We start from the raw sequence: 22,613 nt of genomic DNA, 5'->3' as shown, positions 1-22,613 counted from the left end.
TAAGTTTATAAATGGCATCCTCGGTTAATCTGCCTTCTTTAAAACCGTACTAAAATTCCGACAATATGTTAAATTTCTTCAAAAACTTGGTCAGTCTAATTTTTATCAATCGTTCCAAAATTTTAGAAATATTGAACAGTGAAGAAATTGGTCTATAATTACAGATTTTTAATGTATCTCCATTCTTATATAAAGGTTTCATCAATCCATATTTTAATACCTCTGGAAAGCAACCAGAATCGAAACATTTGTTAGATAAAAATGTTAGCATATCTCATTCGCTACTTCTTTCAAAGTTTCTGATCGGGTATTATCATATCCGGGTGATTTTTTTGGTTTTGATTTTTTTATTGTTTCCATAATTTCGAACTCATTTGTGGGGTAAAGGTACATCGTGTGTTCCAGATTGACCGATTCAACTCTATAGTTTTGTAAATTTGGTAAATTGTTTGCAAAGTTTTTCCCCATATAAAAGTCTTCAAAAGTTATTACAAAGAGCAGGACTCTATTCTGGGAACCAGGACACTCAAGAATCACAGGCAGGAAAAAGTTAATGAGCGTGTTAAACACAGATCATCAACACCATTTATAGGCCTGGAATCAGCTGTGAGGTATAAAAATCATTGGTAATGGGCTGAAACTATAACTGGAAACAAACATAGGAAAGGGACTGTATCAGAAAAAAATGGGGAATCACTTCAACAAAGAGTGAACGAATAAGTAGATGGCTTCTCACTGGCCCCTGTCCCTGTGAAGGTCACCTGAACAAAATAGAGCTGCAAATGGACACATTAGCTGCATACAATGCAAAAAAGGGATAGAGATAGCTCATTATGTATTATGCGAATGAGAAGTCTGAATAATAGGAGACAAGCAATTTATGGATTAGCAAAATGAATGCCAAAAGAATTTGCCAAATATTCAACGAAATGCCTGCCATGAAAAGATTGAATGAAAAGCATAATGATCCTATGATATCAGAGTGTTTTCTAGATCCTTGTATTACCCAAAAATATCTTTTGTTAATAAAGGAATGTTTTATAGATTACTCCTAAATGAGGTATCATCTGATGAGTATGTGATCGGACTGTAGCATCAAATTTGCTGATCTCGTGATTTCCTGAGAAAGAGTTGCAAACAAAATTATTTGAATCCTTGGAAATTCACAAGCATAAACATTACGGGTGCAACCTGTTAAATGATCAACCTTTCAAATTAAAAACTTGTGATGGTATCGCTATATTCTAAGCGAGAATATAGATACAGCAGTGCGAAGTGATATTGAAACCAATTAAAAATTTAATATTATGATAAAGGACACGAAAATTGTTTTATTTTCCAAAAATGGAGAAGGGCAGGATCATAACAACATATGCTTTACCAACATCACGGACGAATCTTTTATCAAGATTAAAATAGAATTGAAACCAAGCTGAGAAAAACTCTTTGAATAATGTGTGTTCCATGGCTAGAAAAAAAACCTTTATTTTATTCACATTTCTCTGAGACAAGTTGGATGGGGATATTAAAATTCGTTCTTTTTCTGTTGGTTCAGATTTCGATGTATTCATGACATTTTGCAGGTAGAAGAAAAAGAGCGTGGAGATATTCATTGATTTTTTCGCAGGTAATATCTGTTTTTTTTAATTCCAAATACATTTGGTTATAGTCGGCAAAATGGCATAAAGAGACATTTTTCGGATGATTGTTGAGTTGGGAAGTATTCAGAGTAAATAGTATCGGGTTTGATATCGCAAACATTGTGGTACGTATTGTCTTACATTAGCGAGAAATGAACATTCATAATTGATAATAATAACGATAAGAGTTTTGTAGAATGTTATAAGAAGCATACATAATTCAGAATAGCAATTAGTAAGTCATGATTAATTCGATTGAAGAAATGTGTAGTCCATGACTACAAGTATGCACATTTTCATATTATGTAGTCATAAGCAGGGGCCATCGAAGACTTCCAGAAAGGCAGTAGTAGGTATAGCTATGATTTAAATGGAAACCAAAAAATGTATAGAGCATAGATGTTTCTGAATCATACTTCTTAAGTATCTAATATTCATAACTCATGTAATAAAACACTTTATTATGAAATTTTCACTAAACAGTTTTACAAAAACGCATACAATAGCTTCTTCTGACGTGTCTTTATTTTACTTCACTTAAGTATCGGAATCACGTTCATACGCTTCTATAAACTAGAGCAGGTAGTTATTTTTCCAATACTCTAAAACATGAATGATGACGGGCAAAAGTTATAGACAGCAATAGATATGATATCAATACAAAAAATTACTGATCGCTACCGGTAGACGGAAGTTTCTGTGGGGAAGTTTTATAGGGGTTCTTTAATAACGCAATCTAAATTTTTGTCTGTTTGTCTGTGCGGGGTGTTTGTATGTGCGCGCTAATCTCAAAAAGGCTTGACCGATTTGGGTGCGGTTTTCACTACTGTACTTTGGTAAGCTTCACTAACAGTCACTGTTGAATATATTTTTATATTTTTGCTGAAAATCTGAGAAAATCCAAACGCGATTGAAGTTGTGGGTAACAAACAATCTGTTTTTCCGTTAACAAGCTGTTGCTTTCCTACGAACGACAACTCTCAAAAGTCGAAACTTGTCCGAGCTGAAGATTAACGAGGTCATGTCTTTCAACATGCGATACCTAGCAAGTAAATCTATATTTATATTATCAGGTTCCAAATTTTTAGAAAACAATTTGATGTGGTGATTATTTTTTACTGTGTTTTTGAAATAATATAACAGATGCTTGCAGAGAAACTTGTCAAACTATGTGGTGTAAACGAAGATTTTCATTTCTGAACAGTATCATTTATGCTATTCCAAAATTTTTCTCTCTATCCCAACTTTTTAAATTGCAAGTTTTTACCATAACAAAAATGTAAAAGGACAGGCTATTACTAAGTGGGCTGAAAATTATCGGGCCTAACACAAACCGAAATTTTTGCGTCAATTAGTGACACTGGATGAAACAGAGATCCATCACCTCACTTTGGAATCAAAAGAATCGTCATCTGACTGAAGAGCAACTGGTGAACCTAGTCTAAAGCGTCCAAAAGGTTATGGTCTCGTTAAAGGTTATGGTCTCGATATTTCGTAATGTGCGTAGTGTAATATTCATCGACTATCTTAAGAAGGGAAATACCATCAACAGTGAATATATTGGACCGTTGATGGAGCGATTGAAGGCCAAAATTGCAAAGAAACGACCGATGGGGAAGAAAAAACATTGTTTCAATAAGACAACGCACCGCGTCACAAGTCAATCGAAACAATGGCAAAACTTCATCAATTGAACTTCAAATTGCTCCCACATCCATCGTACTCGCCAGATTTGGCTCCCAGTGACCACTGGCTATTCGCAGACCTCAAAAAATGCTCACTGGTGAGAAATGCCCATCGAATGAAGAGGTTCGTGATGAAACTGAGGCCTATTCTGAGGCAAAATATAAATCGTTGAAATGTTAGAAAATGTTATTGCTGCACTGAATGATTGTGTGGCTCTTGATGAATAAAGCTCAGGCACGGGAATTTTTAGCACATGTGTTGAGTCTACCAGAGAAGTTATTGTGCTAACAGGTACCAAAAATTTTGACAGTCAAAACTTTTTTATGATTAGAAAAATTCATTCGAAATCAGACGGTGAACATCAAGTTGAATGGAACAAGACGAGAGTGATTGCCAATGAATTGAGAAACGTAAACTTAAAGAATCAGCGTATATTCTTATACGAGTATCTGGAGACGTGTATCTCAAATAACTACTTAGAAATGGATCGTACTGGGCTATCCGTCTTGAAGAAAAACATGGGTAGTAGCGAAATAGCTACAGACTGATATCAACAGACGCTATCGGAGATGGTGACGTTAAGATAAATATTGTATAATGTCTTAGTTCTTTTTTGTGTGCGGAGAGATTGGAAGAATCCAATCCCATACACAAGTCAATAAAAATATTCTCAGGCAGTCAAGCGGCGTTGGAAGCTCTTGGCTCCTACCGATCAACGTCTAAATTGGTAGCAAATTGCCAAAAACAACTCTCCTCGATAGGAAGACTTAACTGATTGTCTCTGGTCTGGATTCCTGGCCATACTGGCCTGGAAGGCAATGAGGCTGATGACAACCTTGCAAAGGAGGCTTTGCCAAACAAACACTGAACTCACTCCAAGGTGTTTATTCACCCTTCGAAGCTTGATACCAGACAGTTGTTGGACTACAGTAGGGATGAACTACGATGTCTAACAGGCCTTCTTATAGGTCACTGTCATTTGAATCAGCATTTGCAGACTCGGACTGTCGGAAGACTGCAGTCAACTTGCTGCTGATCTCCACCGAGATGTCATCTCGGCATCCGCCGTACACTAACCACAAACTTGCAGTCGTACCCAACAGCGTACATATTGGTCTCACAGCATTCAATTTTTGATATCAGTTGCCTCAACTGCAAGTGTGGTTTATATGACCGCAAGTCGACCACAAAAATGCGGTTGGGTCAACCGCGAAGTGCAGTCAACGTGGCCACAATGTTCTGGTTGCCTCAACTGCAAATATGTGGTCCGTGTACGGCCGAACTCACGATCTGACCTGAAAGACCACTCACCATACAAACTAATCGGATTCGTTAAGAAGCTGGGTTTATTTGGTCGAGTGTGAATAGGTGTGAGCCACAATAAACCCTTTCGGGTTGCGGTAGAGGGTCTAATAGACCGACTCCCTTTGGACCTAACCTAGCTCTTTTTTGATAGACAAAATTATTAAATGAAAGTTACTGATAAATGAAACATTTTTTTTTTTGTAAAAAATACTATGAATTCATGCAGTAACTTATCGGAGTGAACTAAAAATTTTGCCCTTTCTATACGTGTATAAAGTTCTCCATTACAAATTTCATATTTTTCAGACTGTGGAAGCTGAAAATACTCAAATGAGGTTGATGAAAATTTTTCCCCATGCACAGTACATTTGACATATATCACGTTTCTTCAAATGTTTGATCGAATTGATAAGAGAATATAGATATGATTAATTATCAGTTTTCGGAAATATTCATTTGATGAATAATGAAGATTCTAATATATTTTTCAATTACTCACGAAATGCTGACAATCCAGCTGCAGCTGCAGCAAACTGCGACTCACTTCCGTGAGGTAGAATGAATGGCAAAGGATTCGCTAGAATAGGAATAGGTGTGAAAAGATCACTTTCTTGTTTGTCAGTTCTTGTTCCAGATGAAACCTCATTCTTATCGATCTTTTGGTCCAAGTCTCCATAAATTTTTCGAAAAAAATCTCTAGGTGACGACGGTTGATTTTGTTTAGGTTTTGTAGGCGAAATAGTGTTGCTGATGATCATTTCTTATTTCATGAAGGCTGAAAAAAAATTATTTGTTGGTTATTTCTATTTGATTATTATGTGAAAATATAAATTATTGTTAATTAAATACCATTAGCCTGTAACAAACAAAAATACCTATTATTATATATGTATGTCCTATACAGCATGTCTAAATATATCTAGTAAGTGACATAGAAATAAGAACATCCTGTATTAATGAATGTATTACAACAGTTTTTGAATTCATATATAAATCTTGGGGTTATGTAAGTAATTGATCAAAATCTCAGAAAAATTCAACCGTTGGCAAACATCCTAGGCGTGTTCAATGGATGAAAAATCAGAAGATCTAGTGGGTCAAGACTTATTTGTCCTCAAAATGGGCCAACGTAATTCTGGCTATATGTGATCGTGCATTATCTTGTTGGAGAAGTAGAATCAGGGCCGGATTTGAAAGGCTGAAGGTCCTGGGGCAACGAAGAAGTGGAGGCCCCTTATTATTAATTATTTTCCAAATGAAGGAAAATTTCCATTCAAGTGATGTCATCAAATAATCCGGTGTTGAGCATCCGTGTATGAGATAGAACATGTTGCCTCTGATGAACACGCTTCCATTTGCAATAGCCCCCTATATCATAATTCCAACAGTGTGGTGCACATGCCTTTCCATGGCGCACCATGTCGCATCCTCACCCTTGCATGACCATCATGCATTACCAAACAGAATCTAGATTCATCACTGAAGACAATGGTATTCAATTCGAGGTCCTAATTCTGCCGTTCTCTACACCAAGTCAGCCGTTCACAACGGTGCCTAGGAGTGTGAAGTGGGACAAACTGAGCACGATATGAAGTAAGTCCAAAACTTCTTAACCAAACCAATGGTTCGTAATTGTTCTTCTAGACGTCAAGCGGTCCCGTAGAGCCAGAGGCTGTTCTTCTGACACGTCATGTACCTCTGGCTCTCCGTCTACGGCCTTCTTGATTATTTCTCAAATGACAAATCAGCTATACACAGGATCACTATTCGCCCTTCATCAAACTCGCCAAGCTGTTGAAAATTTTCACGTCTTCTCACTCTAGGCTTGATGAACAGAATAAAGAAGCTCTTCAAAATGTACTGTACGATGATCAAATGCCAATTGTAGCTACAGCACAACTACAGCTTACTTACTTTTTGTAAAAACAGACGATATCACAAAAACCACTTTATGAAAAACTCAAACAAACATATTCATAGAAATAATTTGTAATACTGGGTATTCTTTTTTCTGTCAGTATATATTGAACTGTTAGTATAGGTTAGGTTATTCAAAAGACAAATAAGACAGTCTAAAGCTTTATTTAAATCGTTTGCTCATCTCTAAATCATCTTCATATACTTGAAGACAAAATCCATTACATTCAGTAAATCATTGAAAACCTATTCGGAGATGAAAGAGAAAATCTAATATTTGCCCCTATCAATTTTTGATAAAAGTGGGGCACTTTTTTCCGATGTTTTTATCCTCCTCTCCCACCCCAGAACAAGGACGATAACAAGGACGATAACAAAATCTTTAAAAGGCATGGGCGTTTTAAAGCTCTCAAAATTCTCTTTCAGTTTTAAAAAAGTGCAGACTATTCATGTTAAAATTTATTATTATATTATTTCAGGTATCAATTGCAACATTGCTTTTGAAAATAGTTCCACTCGCGTACAAATAGTGCTGCCATCAATATATTTTCGTCTTTTGTCTCGTCTTGTCTTAGTTTAGAGATGAGAATTATATTTTTTCGGTTTTTAATTTTCGACTATCTCAAAATATGCATTCAGATCAAATAATTCTATATTTTTGGAGAGTCTCCATGGATGATTGATTTTTTTCTTCAGTAAGGAAGGTATATCAGTAATTTGTTCTAATATTTTCAATTCACGGAACACGGAACAAATATTTTAGGGATGTGACAAACATTTTAAAGTTTAAAGTAATGAATTTTCGAAAAATAGTCTACACACAGGGCTGAATCAAATTTTGGTCTATATTGGTTTTTATATTTTTCATATTCTAAATATGGAACAATAACTTCAATATTCAAAACCAATTCCGCAAAATAGTTGTTTTCTTATATTTCATTTTATGTGAAAATTTTTGAGAAGAACCGTATTACCCTTATAATTGCGGATTCTGAAAAATACTCCAGTAGATTTAACTTGAAAGGGTTATAATTTTAGGAGTGATACATTTTTTGGGAAAGAAAGTTTTAGGCTTCATACTACTTTATCTTGAAACAAAATAATGTGGAAATCTTCCAAAAAAAGGAAGGAAATGTCAATAGAAGTAACTCTACATATAGATGTGTAGATCATGCAGTAACTTTCAGTAGATTTATTGTAATAGATTTTGTATATACGGGAAAAATAAAAAATATATTATCATTCTTTACAAAACGTACCTTTCCCTTAATAACGATAAATTACCACTACAACACAACCAACAATAACAATTAAAACCGGAAGCAGTGTCTATGGTCTGGCCGCAAATTTCGAAATGTGGCCTAATCACCAAACCGCAATAAGGGCGCGTGACAGGGGCGGTCTTTGCAATAGAGGGTGTGGCTAACTCTACCCAACGAATGATTTTGATTCTAATAGGGTTAGTTCTTTATTTACCAATAATGAAAAGTTTTATTTTCTGCGTGATAATATCATATGCTAAACAAATGTTTATACTTTATTTTACATTATGGTTTGTATTGAAAGGGATATATTTTGAATTCAATCGCGCTCTTTCTTCCTTTGGAAAATTTCCATATTTTTTTTATAAAGATGGAGAAGTAGGACGCCAAGAAGATTTTTTCCCATTATGATTTAATTTTTAATTCCCATAAAATACAATAAATGGCCTTAGGATTACAAAAACATATATCATATATTTTTTTAAACTTATGCTGTTTTATTGATAGATTTGATTTTTTTCTTCCTTTTTTGAAGTAAAATTTCTTTACGCTAGCTTTTCTCTAGATATCTTTCTAATTTTCATACGAAAACATATGTATCTAATTTCTCATACTATAAGTTTATTGTATCGGTCTTACAATCAACTATAGTTATTACTGATGTATCTGATGATACATCAGTAATCAGATGATACAATATATCAATAACAGCCCAAAAAAAACTTAAATATTTGTAGAAATATAATGAATGTATATTTATTTTTCTTGGTCCTACCTGAAAATCTGATTATTTTTAGAAAAAAAATATATTTCCGTTGGAAAAAATCTAAGTCAATTAGAGACTTCGCTCATTTATTCGTATTAGTTTAAAAAAAATGAATGTGCAGATTGGAAACTTTCAATATTGTTTCTGTTCCTCATTACCTATAAGTTAAACTCCGATTATATCTAAATGTTTTAAATCTATTTTTCCGTTAACCAACTGTCGCATCCCTACGAATGACAACCCTCAGAAGTCGAAACTTGTGTGAGCTAAGGATTAACGAGGTCTTACCTTTTAATATGTGATTCCTAACACGGGTTGGACGATAGCAAGTGAAAATCAATCGTTCAGGCTAGGGCTTGAACCACGGACCACCACGGCAGTCAATTCGAGTGAGTGAACAAAGCACACACGTCGAACCACTCATTTAGTAGTATCATTTATGACGCGTACATTTTTTTAAATTGTTAGGCATATAGATATTATAATCTTTATCAGATTTCCATTGATCTGGATGTAGGAAGTTGAAATCGCTCAAGCCGCAAAAATGTCTAGTCATGAAGGAATCAATCTTGACTGTTTTGATGTTGACACGTTTCAAATTAGTAGTTATGCTATTTTTTGATTCAGTGATACGATAATTTCAGTTTAAATTTCTGAAAATGGTAAACAAATGAGTTGTTCAGACAAATACCAGAGATAAGTGCTGAATTTTTTTTATGATGCTTCTGAAATTTTCTTATTTATCGTTTTATATTCCATGCCATACCATGCTTATACATACAATAATAGTATGAAAATAATGAAGAAAAGAGGAATGAAACTTTCTATGTTTTTTACCACTTTTATTTGTAACTATTGGTACACCAGTTTCGTCCTATACGGACATTTTCAAACTTATACAATAAACTGTCTCTTGGATCATGCATGGTGTGCCGGTCCAGGATCTTTGAAAGTAGTATCATGGAACAGTTTCCCAAATCACTGACGCTAGTTCGAGTAAAACTAAGAAGTTTGAAAATTAAAATACGCGCCAAAATTTTAATTTTAGTTCATTGATATTATGATTTCATAGTAACTATGGATTAAAATGTATCTATACAAAATGCCGTTTCTATAATTACCAATTCAATAACTCTGTAGATTCGTATATATTGGTGGAAAAGTGATAAAAGCCAAAAATTGGTTTTTCATATAATCTTCCCCTTTTTCAATAAATGACATTTCTATGGCTGGGATTGATGTGACTAGTTGAATGGTAATTTTTAACGAAGTAGCATTGTGAAGGAGTAGATTTGTGTCTTTCAGTATCACTTTGCCGTGAAGTTTTTGAACGATTCTCTGATTGGTACCTCACAGATTAATAAGAGGTGCTGATAAGAAGTTAAAAACTATAATTTTTCCACCCGAAACTTTAGAAAGTCGACCTAATTTGTAAGTCGAAAGTATTTTTTTCGTGATATTTTGTATCAACACTTTCTTGTGGTCCTAAATGTCATGTAAATATTAGTAGTGATTTCATGGATAATTCTGAGAAAAAACTCTTATAGATATATACTATCCAAGAAGGCTTTGTTTATGATATAACGTCGGACGTTGAAATTTAATATTTTCTTTTCATTTCTGAAGCCACGAAATTCAAACTTGGCACACAACCATGAAACGTCTATAAAAAAATGTGAAACTTCCTATAGGCTGTTACATTTTTCGAGTCCTGATCCTTTCAATCCTTACAAAAGTTTTTTTTAAGTCAATAACTACTTTTCCTAAAAACTAAAACAGATGGCACATTCTCTGTGAAATTTTTGTCTTTTAATCCAGTTTGAGAGTCTATACTTTGATGATTGATTTAATTGAATAGGTAGAAAGGAGTACATGGTTACGTTTTTAGGCAAAAATACCATGAAATTGGTATTTTGGGATATTAAGGGATAAACCATGATTTGAACAGTAATCATGAAGTAGGCCTTGATATTTAGCACACACTATATATTCCTACCATGTTGCGTCTTTTTAAAGATAGTAGTATCATCTGCATATACCTAATATTTGAAGATCAGAATTTTTTTTTGTGCAAGTAGAATCGTTTACAAATACTATAAATAAAAGTGGACCAAGAACTGATTTATGTGAGTCTTCCTGAGATCCGATCTGAATATCAGATCTGTTATTGTTGAAAACTACAACTTGTCTTCTTCCTTCAAGATATGAAATTAGCCAATTTGCAACTATTTCTCTTACTCCAACTCTTTTCAGTTCATCCAACAATAGTTAATGATCAATGCTGCTCGACTCAAGTCAAAATATAAAGCAAGTAGATTTTTCTTTTCATTAAGTATGTTGTAAATGGTGTTAGTTCACTTATAGCTGTAATCGTAGACCAGATTTTTCTGAATCCTTGTTGAGAATTAACCAATAGGTTATTTATTTCCAAGAAAGTTTGAGTCTTGAGCAAAAACTTATATCAATTTCAGCCAGTTGTTTAGCCCTTTGTTTTTATAAACAAGTTACTGATTTCGGTAATTTGGGTATGTCTGGATGAGTGTCCGTAGTTTGGACTATTCAGGTATGGTATTATTTGCAGGGTGTTCCATTTGAAAAAATTGAAAAAAGTGATCCCAAGAGTTGGTTACTCCAGTTTATAAGGATATATTCATGCCCGAGAATAACTTTGGCTCGGACTCGAACTTTTTTATAACACGAGAGGGTCCTGATACCTGTTTACCCCTTGGAGATAGATTTATAAATGATTCAGGTGTAGGTGTCCTCATGTATCTGAGTGCAATTAGAGGGTCTACCTTCCTTATCAACTCCTTAATAGTTAGTTTTTGACAGTTCCCGACGCACTACATATAGACACTTAAAGTTGTAAACTGGTTACCTACCTCGTGGAGAAAACAATTAAGAAATATATATTCAAAGCAGTATCCACAAATTTAATTTATTTATAAAAATATTTTCATTTTTGTAAATTTCACAATTTTGAAGGTGGGCTCATGCTCATATAAGAAAGCCGCCTAGATCGCAATGTTACTGTATTCAAATTATGGCAAAATTCTAAAAAACCACAATAATTAACAAACGGCAGCTACAAAATAACAGTTAACACTAAACTATACAAAGACAACTCAATTTCTCGTTTTCGCCATTAGAGATGCCGAATATAAGAAGGTTCAGCCTCTTTTTCGCCCCCTTGAAATTAGTATTTCAAAAAACCCACCAGCTTTCTAGGGCTGGGCAATGATAAATACCAAAAAAATTGATAATAAAAGCTCGGCTCGATTTGGCGCGAAGTTCGACTCGATTTAAATCCGAGCCGGGGTGTCAAAGGCAAGCTGAACCAAGCCAAGCTTTTTGAAATCGAGCCGAGCCGAGCTCAAGTCAAAGCTCGGCTTGACTCGAATACATACTTACCAGTATGGAAAAAGCGCCTCTCGGTAAGATTATAAATAGGATATGAAAATGCACTCTTCTCAAGAATATTTGGCTGAGATATTTTTTATTCCATTTGATCGAGTAGGTGATGTTAGTGTTGACTGAACAAATTTCATGACATATAACCCACCGTAACTTCCGAGTCACCCGTTATAAACGCTAATAACTCTATATTTTTCAAATCGATTTTTTTTCAAAGAAATCAGTGTAGTTATCCATTAAAAAGACAACGTTGTTAGACACCTTGTATATTGGTATTAAATTTTGTAACAGTTTTCATTTCTCTGTACACTCATATTCTGAATATTTGTTTTCTGTCTAAAATAGGGAAGACACCTCTATCCCCACCACACATCGATGATTTGTGTCTGTATAGGGGTATACCTATTCAAGCCTAGCCGAGCCGAACTTTGACATGAGCTCGGTTCATTTCGATTTCAAAAAGCCTTGGCTATGTTCGACTTCCTAGCTTCGAGCCAGAATCGTATTTATCAATGCCCAGCCTTAGAAACTCAAATTTGACAAATATGCACCTAACAACACCCATTCAAGAAATATGAAAGGTTTTTTTTTAAATTTCTACCTAAGAAGGTAAAGACGGGGCTAGACATTTTTACGCACTTTCGCCATTTTCAACATTATAAACATGAAACTTGATATTTTGAATTTTGGTTAGATATTAAAGGACACCTACATCTGGGTTGCTTCAAATTATACTCTCAAGGGAACGTTAGTTATAAAACTACACTTTTATCGGAAGTTATCAAATTTCTATCTCAACGAGAGGTGGGCTAGAACTTCGCATAGTAGATCTTCTAGAGCTCTAGACCTAGTAGAGCTCTAGACCTTCCCATGGCAAACTAATCCTATCATTTCAACATTAGCAACACGAGACTTGGAATAGAGTTTCTTGAATACTTATATAAGTTACGTATGCGATATACGAAAATACTTTTTTAAAAAGACTTTATTTTTGGACAAATACAACGTTACAGTTCAGGCGAAGTAACAAGAATACCTGATTATTAGATTAACAATAATTTATAAGTTATGTTTTGCCGACTTAGCATGTAGTCGCGTCTGGAACAGCGGATGTAACTCTATCCCTGAGTGATGCTCGGTCAGCGAACTCGGGTTCATAACTCCTCCATCCCTAAGACGAAAACAAGAGGGATACTGGTTTGTTTTCGGTATTTTCGGTATGGACGGGTCCTTCTTCTTCTTTTATGGGGGTGGTCCTTTTCTTATAAAATTTCCAGATTGCGAAAGCAGCGGCAGCAACCATCAAGAGGGTTATAAGGATGCTTGCAGAACTGGAGACTGCAGGATGAATTACTTTTGTGTCCTGGATTTGAAGAAACTTGGCATCGTCTTGAAGTTCATGAATTTTCTTCAGGTCTATGGATTTTAGGTGAATTTTTCTGGGTTCCAACCCTTCAGGGTTGATCTTGTTTATTTTGATTTCTGGAATGGTTAAAGGATGGCCTTTCACAATTTCCTTTCTGTTCCATAATTTGAAATCTCCAATTGTGATTCCGCAGTTGAATGGTATTTCAACAAGGCTGGGTTCTCTTAAGAGTGTGAATTCATCGCTTTGGCAGGTTTCCAGGATTTTCAGGGGTTTTTCAGCTGGGATTACTAATACGTGTTGACTGGAGATAGGTTCTATGATGGGGTTGGCTACGTAGACTCCGGCGGTGTGGCAATTTGGATTGTCGGTTACTTTGATAAGAGCTGCTATACAATCGTCTATTTGTAGATCCCGATGATCGTGGCAAATATGTGTGTCCTCGATTGTTGGGCACATCTCATCCTCGTACTGTTGTTGGTTTTCTCCAAGTAGTAGGAACGGGTGACTTGGGACGATTGTGGAATTATTAATTGGGATAGGAAATAGGCGAAACATTTCGAATGAGTTTTGAGAGAAAATTGGAAAATGTATAGCGAATATAAGTTTGTTTTCTGAAAAGGTAACCTGTGTGCCAACCAATTGATAATATGAGATATAACTTTTAAATTGAGGAATCCTGTCTTTATTGTATAATGAAGACAGATGCCCCATTATCTTTTCTAGCTCCGTAGCTGAGATCACAGTGCTGTGTAATGCATTTAATTTTGCAAATGTTAATGCATCTTCTAAATTGTCCAGAAAAGTAATTAAATTTTGGCAATTTAATATAATTTGATTTAGTGTATTTTGCGTTCCCAAATATTCTATCAGGTTTTGACTGATATTGAATTGAAGAAAATCTAGCCGTTTTTTAATTACTTCTTGATTGGTAGTAAGAAGAGTTATTGTATTATTGTAATTGTCTATCAGCTTTTTTGAAAGCGATATCTGCATTGTGATTTCCTTCAGAGTGGAATTTTGGTCACGCTGGAGTTTCTGAATAGCATCGTTATATTTAACTTCATCGTCTGAGTCCAGAGTACCAAAAAGCCATTTGGAAGTTTTTCCCACTAAATTCAACAAACCGCGCTTCGAACGCTTTTGAGGTTCAATATTATTAATTTTGTTTTCTACTTCTAGAATAAGATACTCGGCGTGTTTCAGTAGATTGGACAAAAGTGTTTGCGGAAGGTTAATTTTGACATTTTCTACTATTTCATCTATTATTTCATGATGGGGCATTTGCTGATTAGATTTCGCTACTTGATGACTTCTAACGTGGTCGGCAATTTTATTATAAAAGGATCGTAGATTTTTTAGTTGATTGAAAATTGGGGATATTTCGACAAAATGGATGAAGGTGTGTTTGGTTTCGATTAGTTTGGAAGTTCCAAGGTGGAAAGGGAGCAAAGGAGTTTTCAGTGGTGAGACTTTTATGTCACTGGTTGCTATTCTGGACGTTGTTAGGAGTATGGCTACACGAAGCAATGGCGCCATCAGTTTCATTGTCCTGTGAAAGAACAGATACTTTTTTGGGTCTTTTCATTTGTGATTTGTGTACAAGTTTGTCTTTTGTCGTCTGTATTTTACTCCCTAGGTCTTCAATTACTGTTTTCTTTCTATACCGGGGTTTACTTTTACTTCTGGATGCTGTTTTATCTTTGACAAATGCCGTGGTTCCAGGTTGGAATTCGGGCGGTTCTTCACGCTTTTCATTTTGTTTTTCGTTAAGTTTGGTCTTGTGTTTCAGTGAGGTTTCATGTATTTTTTCAAAAAGGATTTTTAGTCTTTTTCGACGGTCGATTATATACTGGTTCATTATGATTTCATCAGACATATCAAATGGGTCTAGAGCGTCAAGTCGTCCGTGGATAATGTCAAAAGGTTTTTGTTTCGTGACACTGTGAATTGTGGAATTATACCCAACTATAGCGTATTGCATTAATTGTTTTGGGCTCGCTCGTTGGTCTTTCATTTTAAGAACTCGAAACATTTCAATAAGTGTGGAATGGAGTCTTTCTACTGGGCTATTACTATTTGAATTCCCGGGTGTTGTAAAATGAATTTTAATATTGTGGAGGGTACAGAAGTCTTTGAGTAAAGAAGTTTTGAATTCAGTGCCACTATCACACGTGATTGATTTGGGGATTCCGTGATGTGCAATGAAAGTCATTAAATTGTCGAAAACCACGCTTGCCGTGCAAATGGGTTCGAGGGGGTATGCTTGAGCGTACCTCGAGAAAATGTCGATAATAGTCAAAAATTTGGAGTTAGAAATTTGAAATGTGTCTATGTGAATTGCTTCCAAGGGGTCTGTCGGTGTTGGGGTCAATGCAAATTTGATCTTAGGTGGATTTCTATCATATTTTGCTTGTTGGCATATGTCGCAATTATTTATGTATTCTGTTATTTGGTTTTTCATACCTGGCCAAAAATATATTTTTCTAAGGGCTAAGAGTGACTCGTTTATTCCGCGGTGACACGTTTTTTCATGGTGATATCTTATGAGTCCTGTTCGTCTATCTTCGTCCGTTACGTCTTTGACGAACTGTGGCGAAATACAAAGTTTGAATGCTTGATTTTTGAAAAATTTTGGGAGAATGGTAGATAATTTTTGGGCAAGGTCAATTTCTGATTTATTAATGAATATGCAATGTAGTTTTTTAGGGTCCACGTATTCTTTGAAAAAATTTAATATTTCCTGTTCAAAGTTGCCAGATAAATAAACAGTTTGTCTGCGGCCTGTGCCGAAGGGTTTACTGCGAATGACATGATAGGAACCAGATTCTTTTTGATTGAATATAATCTGATTAGTAAATTTATTGATGCAATGCTCGGTTATTTTGATTTCGAGTATTGGGTTTTCTATAGCAGAGTGAACGGTTTCACCGTCGTCGTTGTCAGGTGGCGGTGTTATAATGCGAGGGGATGGATTCTGATTAGAAGGAGGTACTATTTGAATATCAGATATTATGTTTATTTTCTTGTTGTTTTCGATGTTGGGGTTGAATACCTGTTCCAAATTGTCCAGGTCTTCTGTGGATACGTCCAATGGTTGTTCAGAGTTTAGATATTGATTTATATCATCATCTATGTCTCCAGGATTGACTAATATTGATTCACTGTCAATTTGATTGATTTCTACCCTTGATAAGGCATCGGCGTTTGTATTTTGTTTACCCTTTTTGTACATTATCTGATAGTCGTACTCCTCAAGTTTCAGTCTCCATCTCACTAAACGTGAGTTTGGTTCTTTTAGACTGAAAAGCCATTGGAGAGGTTTATGGTCGGTAAATATGAGAAATTTTCTGCCAAACAGATATGGTCTAAAATATTTAGTAGCCCATACTATGGCCAGTAACTCCTTCTCAATCGTGCTGTAGTTTACTTCAGCAGGGTTCAAGGTTCGGGATGCATAAGCAATAGGGCGATCATTTCCTATTTTGCCTTGACTCAAGACAGCACCGATAGCGAAATTAGAGGCATCTGTTGTTACTATGAAAGGTTTTTCGAAATCTGGGTATTGTAGAACTGGGTCATTGCACAGTATTCTCTTACAAAGTTCGAAAGTATTTATGAATTCTGGTGAATGTTCTATCTTTTCTCCTTTTTTGAGACATTTGGTAAAGGGCTTTGTTAGTTTTGCAAAGTCCTTTATGAACCTTCTGTAATATCCTAAAAGTCCCAAAAATGACTTGATATCTTTGGCTGACCGGGGAATTGGAAACTTTTGAATTGCCTCGATTTTTCGAGGATTGGGCCTTATCCCGTCCGGCGTTATAACATGGCCTAGGAATTCGACTTCCTTTCTAAGAAATTCGCATTTATCTATTTGAATTTTCAATCGAGAACTGCGCAATTTCTTAAAGATGAGTTTTAAGTTGGATATGTGTTCTTCAAGGCTTGTCGAAAATATAATGATGTCGTCCATGTACACCAAGCATATTTTATTTTGGAGATCACTCAGGACATTATCAATAACCCTTTGAAATGTTGCTGGAGCGTTCTTGAGCCCAAATGGCATCCTGAGGTACTCAAAATGTCCGTTTTCAACATTAAAAGCGGTTTTTTCGATAGAGTCGGGATGCATTTCTATTTGATGAAACCCTGACGCAAGGTCCAATGTTGAAAAATATTGGCATCGACCTAATTTATCCAAAATATCATTGATATTTGGAAGAGGATATCGATCATCGATGGTCTTTTCGTTTACCTTCCGGTAATCGACTACGATACGCCATTTTTGTTTGCCACTGGCGTCCAACTTTTTTGGGACGATCCAAATGGGGCTACTCCATGGACTCTGGCTTGGTCTTATGATGCCATCGTCTAGCATCTTGTTGATTTGTTTTCGCACTTCCTCTTTATGTACGAATGGATATCTATATGACTTTGTGTATACGGGAATTTCATCATGGGTTTTGATGACATGTTTGACTTTATTTGCGAAGGTTAGTTTTTCATTTTCTTTATGGAAAATGTCTGAAAATTCTCTGCAAAGAGATACTAGAGCAGAGTGTTCTTCGCTATTCAAGTGGTCGCAACGAATTAGGTTTGTTATATCAAGAGTTTTTTCGCAAGGAGATTCTACTTCAGAATTTTTGAAATGGAATAAATAAAAATTTTCTTTTTGATTATCAGAAAAAGGAGAACCTTTTATTGGTTCATTGAATGTTATTGAAACTGATTCGTCTGAGTAATTGTGAATTTCGATTCTAGCTAATCCATTTTTGGCTGTCGTGAGTGTTTCAGGGATGAAAATATTTTGAAAATTGCATTCGGGTATTAAAACATCATCAGAATATTGAGAAACAGGGACTTCCACTGAGACAATTTCCTTGGCATTAATAGTTACGCTGTAAGCTTCCTTATTTGGATTTCTAAACAGTATTGGAATTTTAACTTTTTCGTTAACTAAACAATTTTGAACCAAATCTACACGAAAATTCATTTTTTGTAGTTCTCCCAGGCCCAAAATACCATCGAAGAATGAATGAAAATCAAATAGAATGAATTTTATTATTTGGTCTGAATTGAGTTCTTTAAAAGACCTAACATCAGCTTTGAATCTAACTTCCTTTTCACCTATACCTGTTTTAATTTTGGAGGGGCTATGATAAATACTTTCTGGAAAGAATTTTTCGGCAATAGAGGGCCGCATCATCGAATGATAACACCCTGTATCAATTAACAATTTCATAGGTGGGTCAAGTATTTCTATATAGGGTAGGCTATTGTTTATTTCGGTGTACATTTCAGTGGTTATGTCCCGTGGTTGGTGTGGCCAAACTGCTGAAAATTTTCAGGGGTTTCTGGAAAATCTCCAGGGTTTTCATAAACTTCAGTTTGGGGATTTACGTCCGAATTGTGGTCGTAAGTGTAATAGTCATGTTTAAATTCTGAGTCATAGTTATCAGGAATATTGTCAGAGTCGTTTGGGGCATTAGTATTTTCTAGAAGATCGGGCGACTCTTCATCAATTTGGTAAATTTCCTGAGACGTGAAGTTACGAGGACCTGATGGTGCGAATTTATTTTGGGGGTTATTCGGTTGCCTATGGAATGTGTTTCTGGATGTGACTGACATTGGTTCTGGTTGATTTGGAGGTGTCCTCCCTGTAGGTTTGAAGACATTTGGGGGTGGACCAAAGACTTGTCTGTTTGTTGGGAAGTTTCTGTGGACAGGTCGTGGCTGAACATTGATAGGTTGTCTGGGAAATGAGTTTGCAGAAAATGACTGAGGTGCTGAATGTCTCGTTTCGAATTTTGGTCTTTGGGGAGTGTCATAGTTGAAATTTGGAGTGTTAAATGAAAATTGTTGATTATTTCCAAAATTTTGAGGAATGTTTTGTGGGCTTGCAAATCTTGAAATTTGCGTGTTTTGAAATTGCGGTCTTGTGACAACTTTCGTATGTTGAGGCATTATGGAAGTTCTAAACAGATTTTGGGTATATTGAAAATTTTCTTCTTCTATAATGTAAGTCATAGCGGCTTCTAAAGAATCTGGATTCTTTATTCTAATCAAGCTCTGTAATGGACCTGATATACCTCTAATAAAAGTTCTCAAACAAATTTGTTGGTATTGTCTTACATAAATTAATTTAGTAGCAGCATCCATTTCTGTGTCAAGAAATGAATTTATTTTTTGTATAAGAGTGCTTCTCAAAATTTGTAACCTTTTACCAAAATCCAAAGTGGATTCATTTCTTAGAGGTCTACACATGAGTAAATCTTGTTCTAGACATTCAAGATTTCGTTTATCACCAAAACATTGAACAAGAGCGGACTTTATTGAATCCCAAGTAGTTAATTCACTTCTACAACCTACTAATAATTGAGCTCTGTTGATTAATTTTGTTTGAATTGCTCTAATTAAATATTTTTCCAAGATAGGATCATTTGTATTACTATATGTTTCAAAAAGAAAATCACAAGCTGATATAAAGCTAGTCAAAGTATTCATATCACCATCATAATTAGGTATCGTATCGACAAACATTTTCAACATGCTCAGGGTAACTGTTGGGTTTACCGTTTGAGCAGGCGGAGTTTGACTTGGATTATTATTCACCATGATTTCAGATATGGAATTAGACACGTTTAAAGAACTGTTGAAGCTTTCTATTAACTCGTCTAAATTTGTTTGATTATTATTCATAAAGTTTCTCTAAAACTATTAATTTTTAACTAAAATTAAATAATTCCAATTTTCCTATCCAGGGAAAAAGAATTCGGGGAGGAAAGAAAGGATACTTGGACTCACCAATGTATTTCAATCTTCCGGTGATTCTGTTACCAGCTTATCTGCTTTGTTTGAAATGTCTGGACTCCTCCTTAGGCCCTCAGGTTAACTCAATCCCTTTTTGGTGCACAGGAACGAAGAAAGTCACTAAAAGTCTCGATAAGTGCCGAAGAGTAAAAACCCACGTTTTTCTAGTCCGAAATCGGTTTCGATGCCGTGTATTTCCGACGAAAAAACTGCACTTATCCTACCGACTGCGCCAGTTACGTATGCGATATACGAAAATACTTTTTTAAAAAGACTTTATTTTTGGACAAATACAACGTTACAGTTCAGGCGAAGTAACAAGAATACCTGATTATTAGATTAACAATAATTTATAAGTTATGTTTTGCCGACTTAGCATGTAGTCGCGTCTGGAACAGCGGATGTAACTCTATCCCTGAGTGATGCTCGGTCAGCGAACTCGGGTTCATAACTTATATAAAAAAAAAGCTCATCCGTAATGAAGGTTGAAGACTGCGTAGATCCAAAATGTTATATGTCGACAAAAAACGGTTAGAAAAATAAAGTTATCGTTGAACAGTGTAGTGTTGATTGTCATTTCATAGCTGATGTTTGTCGATATTTGTTTCTTTTACGAATTTTAGCATAATTTGACTATAGTGATATTCGCGCCGTCCTCTTCTGAGCATACGCGAAATTACCAAAAATGAAAATAATTTCAGTTTCGATATCGATATGTAATGTATGGCAAAAATCAACATTTAAGGAGTTGATCCCCTGATTCTCAGATATTTGAGGACAACTATATATGTTTTTTTATAAATCTACCTCCAAGGGGTGAAAAGAGCCAATACCCTCCCGTGGTTCGAAAAAGCTCGAAACAGCTCAAAAAATCAATTATGATGCTATTTTTACGGCAATTTAATCAGTTTTTAGACAACATATTCAATGAAATGCACTTGTATTTCGTCATTATGTTTGAATTGGAATGTTATTAATAATTTTTCAGATAACGTAAAAGATGATCTTCAGTCAAAAGGAGTCACATACGTCACCCACATTTATCAGAGTATATTCATAACATTATTTTTGAGGATAATTATCAGGGAGATCCACATTATCCATGACCAGTCAGATCACTAGATCTTTTCCCTTATCCCTTCTTATCTTTAGGTACTTTTAGGATCAATTACATAGTTTAAAAAAATCTGTTCTCTTACCTTTTGGAAATTGGTCACTCAATTTGCAGTATTGAAGCTTCGTCCAAATATAATTATGTGAATTTCTGGTATGGTTCGAAGGGATTCATCTTCCAAAATTTTTTTGTCAAAATAATCATCGACTTTTTTTTCTTATAGCTTGCAATTCTAGAGTTTTCGCGTGCTCTTCCGTGATATGTTTTTCAACAAACTGAGCACATACTGCTGAATATTTTAATTTGACTACGATTACCAACATTTCATTCATATCAGGTAGTCTGTCAACATCCACAGAAACCTCTGGGCTCATATGAGATTCCTTTCTAATGAAAACCTAATGGAACATATCTCTGATATTTTTACCCAGTCTAAATTTTCTCAGTATAACAACTAATGGTTGCATCAGATCAGAAAAAATTTGTTCCTACAAAAAATCATTAAGGCGAATCCATGTGATTTTGAAGCGGCTTTAAATAGCAGCTTCATTGTCCCAGGTTTATTTGGGTAAATAACGTTAAAGTATGGCAAATACCACGTTCGGGGGCTCTCAATCAGTTATTCCTTTGACAAAACCATTCTCTGCTCAATAATTTATTTTCTTCTTGCAATCTTCAGCAAATTTATCACTTTCAGGTTTATTTCATATCCATTTCTAGTCTATCTTATCATCTCATCTTTTGTTGGCCTCTTAATCACTATATATAAAGTGTAAGCTATGAGTACATTTTCTCCCAATAGTCTAGTTCACATGTAGTTTTTTTTGTAACATTTTTCAGCCCTGTCCAAAAATTACGAATCGAATCGAATGACACCTTGGTCGTAATTTTTGGACAGGGCTGAAAAATGTCACCAAAAAGAGCTAAATCGAGTACATGTGAACCAGACTACAATACTGGGCCATGCAACCCAATTTACTGAACATTTCTAAGTTTAGTAACATTGGCCAATCAGAATAAGAGAGTTTTTTTCTTGTATGATGATTGGTCGATTTTCCAAGAGAGAAGGTGTTTTCTATTGATTCATATTCTGTACAGGAAGTGAAATATTGTTGTAAATCATCCCCTATAACGTGCCAAGATCGAGCTCAACTCGACGTGCGCCTTGCGATCGTTCTAGTTAGGTGCCGCGTCACATCGATAGACTTCTAGCGAATTTCCTATTGGCTTCCAAATACCTCAATTACCATATATAAACACTACCAACGGCATATCCGGGAAAGTCTAGTGGGCAATGCGGTACGAAGTGATCTAATAAGGCTGTTACGAAAAT

General features: G+C 35.3%; 1 protein-coding gene across 1 annotated transcript in view; it reads right to left on the bottom strand.

The window, feature by feature from the left end:
* Window positions 1–22,136, bottom strand: part of LOC111518162 (transcription factor rough) — a 48,115-nt gene extending 25,979 nt beyond the window's left edge. Inside the window, exons 1-2 of the mRNA XM_023174522.2 lie at window positions 21,366–22,136; window positions 5,131–5,406 (exon numbers count right to left, since the gene is read on the bottom strand). Of these exons, the coding sequence (XP_023030290.2) occupies window positions 5,131–5,389 (259 nt within the window). The 5' untranslated portion in view covers window positions 5,390–5,406; window positions 21,366–22,136. The remainder of the gene's footprint in view (window positions 1–5,130; window positions 5,407–21,365) is intronic.
* Window positions 22,137–22,613: the final 477 nt, after the last annotated feature.

The sequence above is a fragment of the Leptinotarsa decemlineata genome, unplaced genomic scaffold (genome assembly GCF_025532065.1).
Source record: "Leptinotarsa decemlineata unplaced genomic scaffold, Ldec_3_MD MMD2_tig00026328_RagTag_RagTag, whole genome shotgun sequence".
Taxonomy (NCBI): domain Eukaryota; kingdom Metazoa; phylum Arthropoda; class Insecta; order Coleoptera; family Chrysomelidae; genus Leptinotarsa; species Leptinotarsa decemlineata.
Note: the sequence above shows the minus strand (reverse complement) of the source record. Positions and strands in the feature narration are given on the sequence as shown.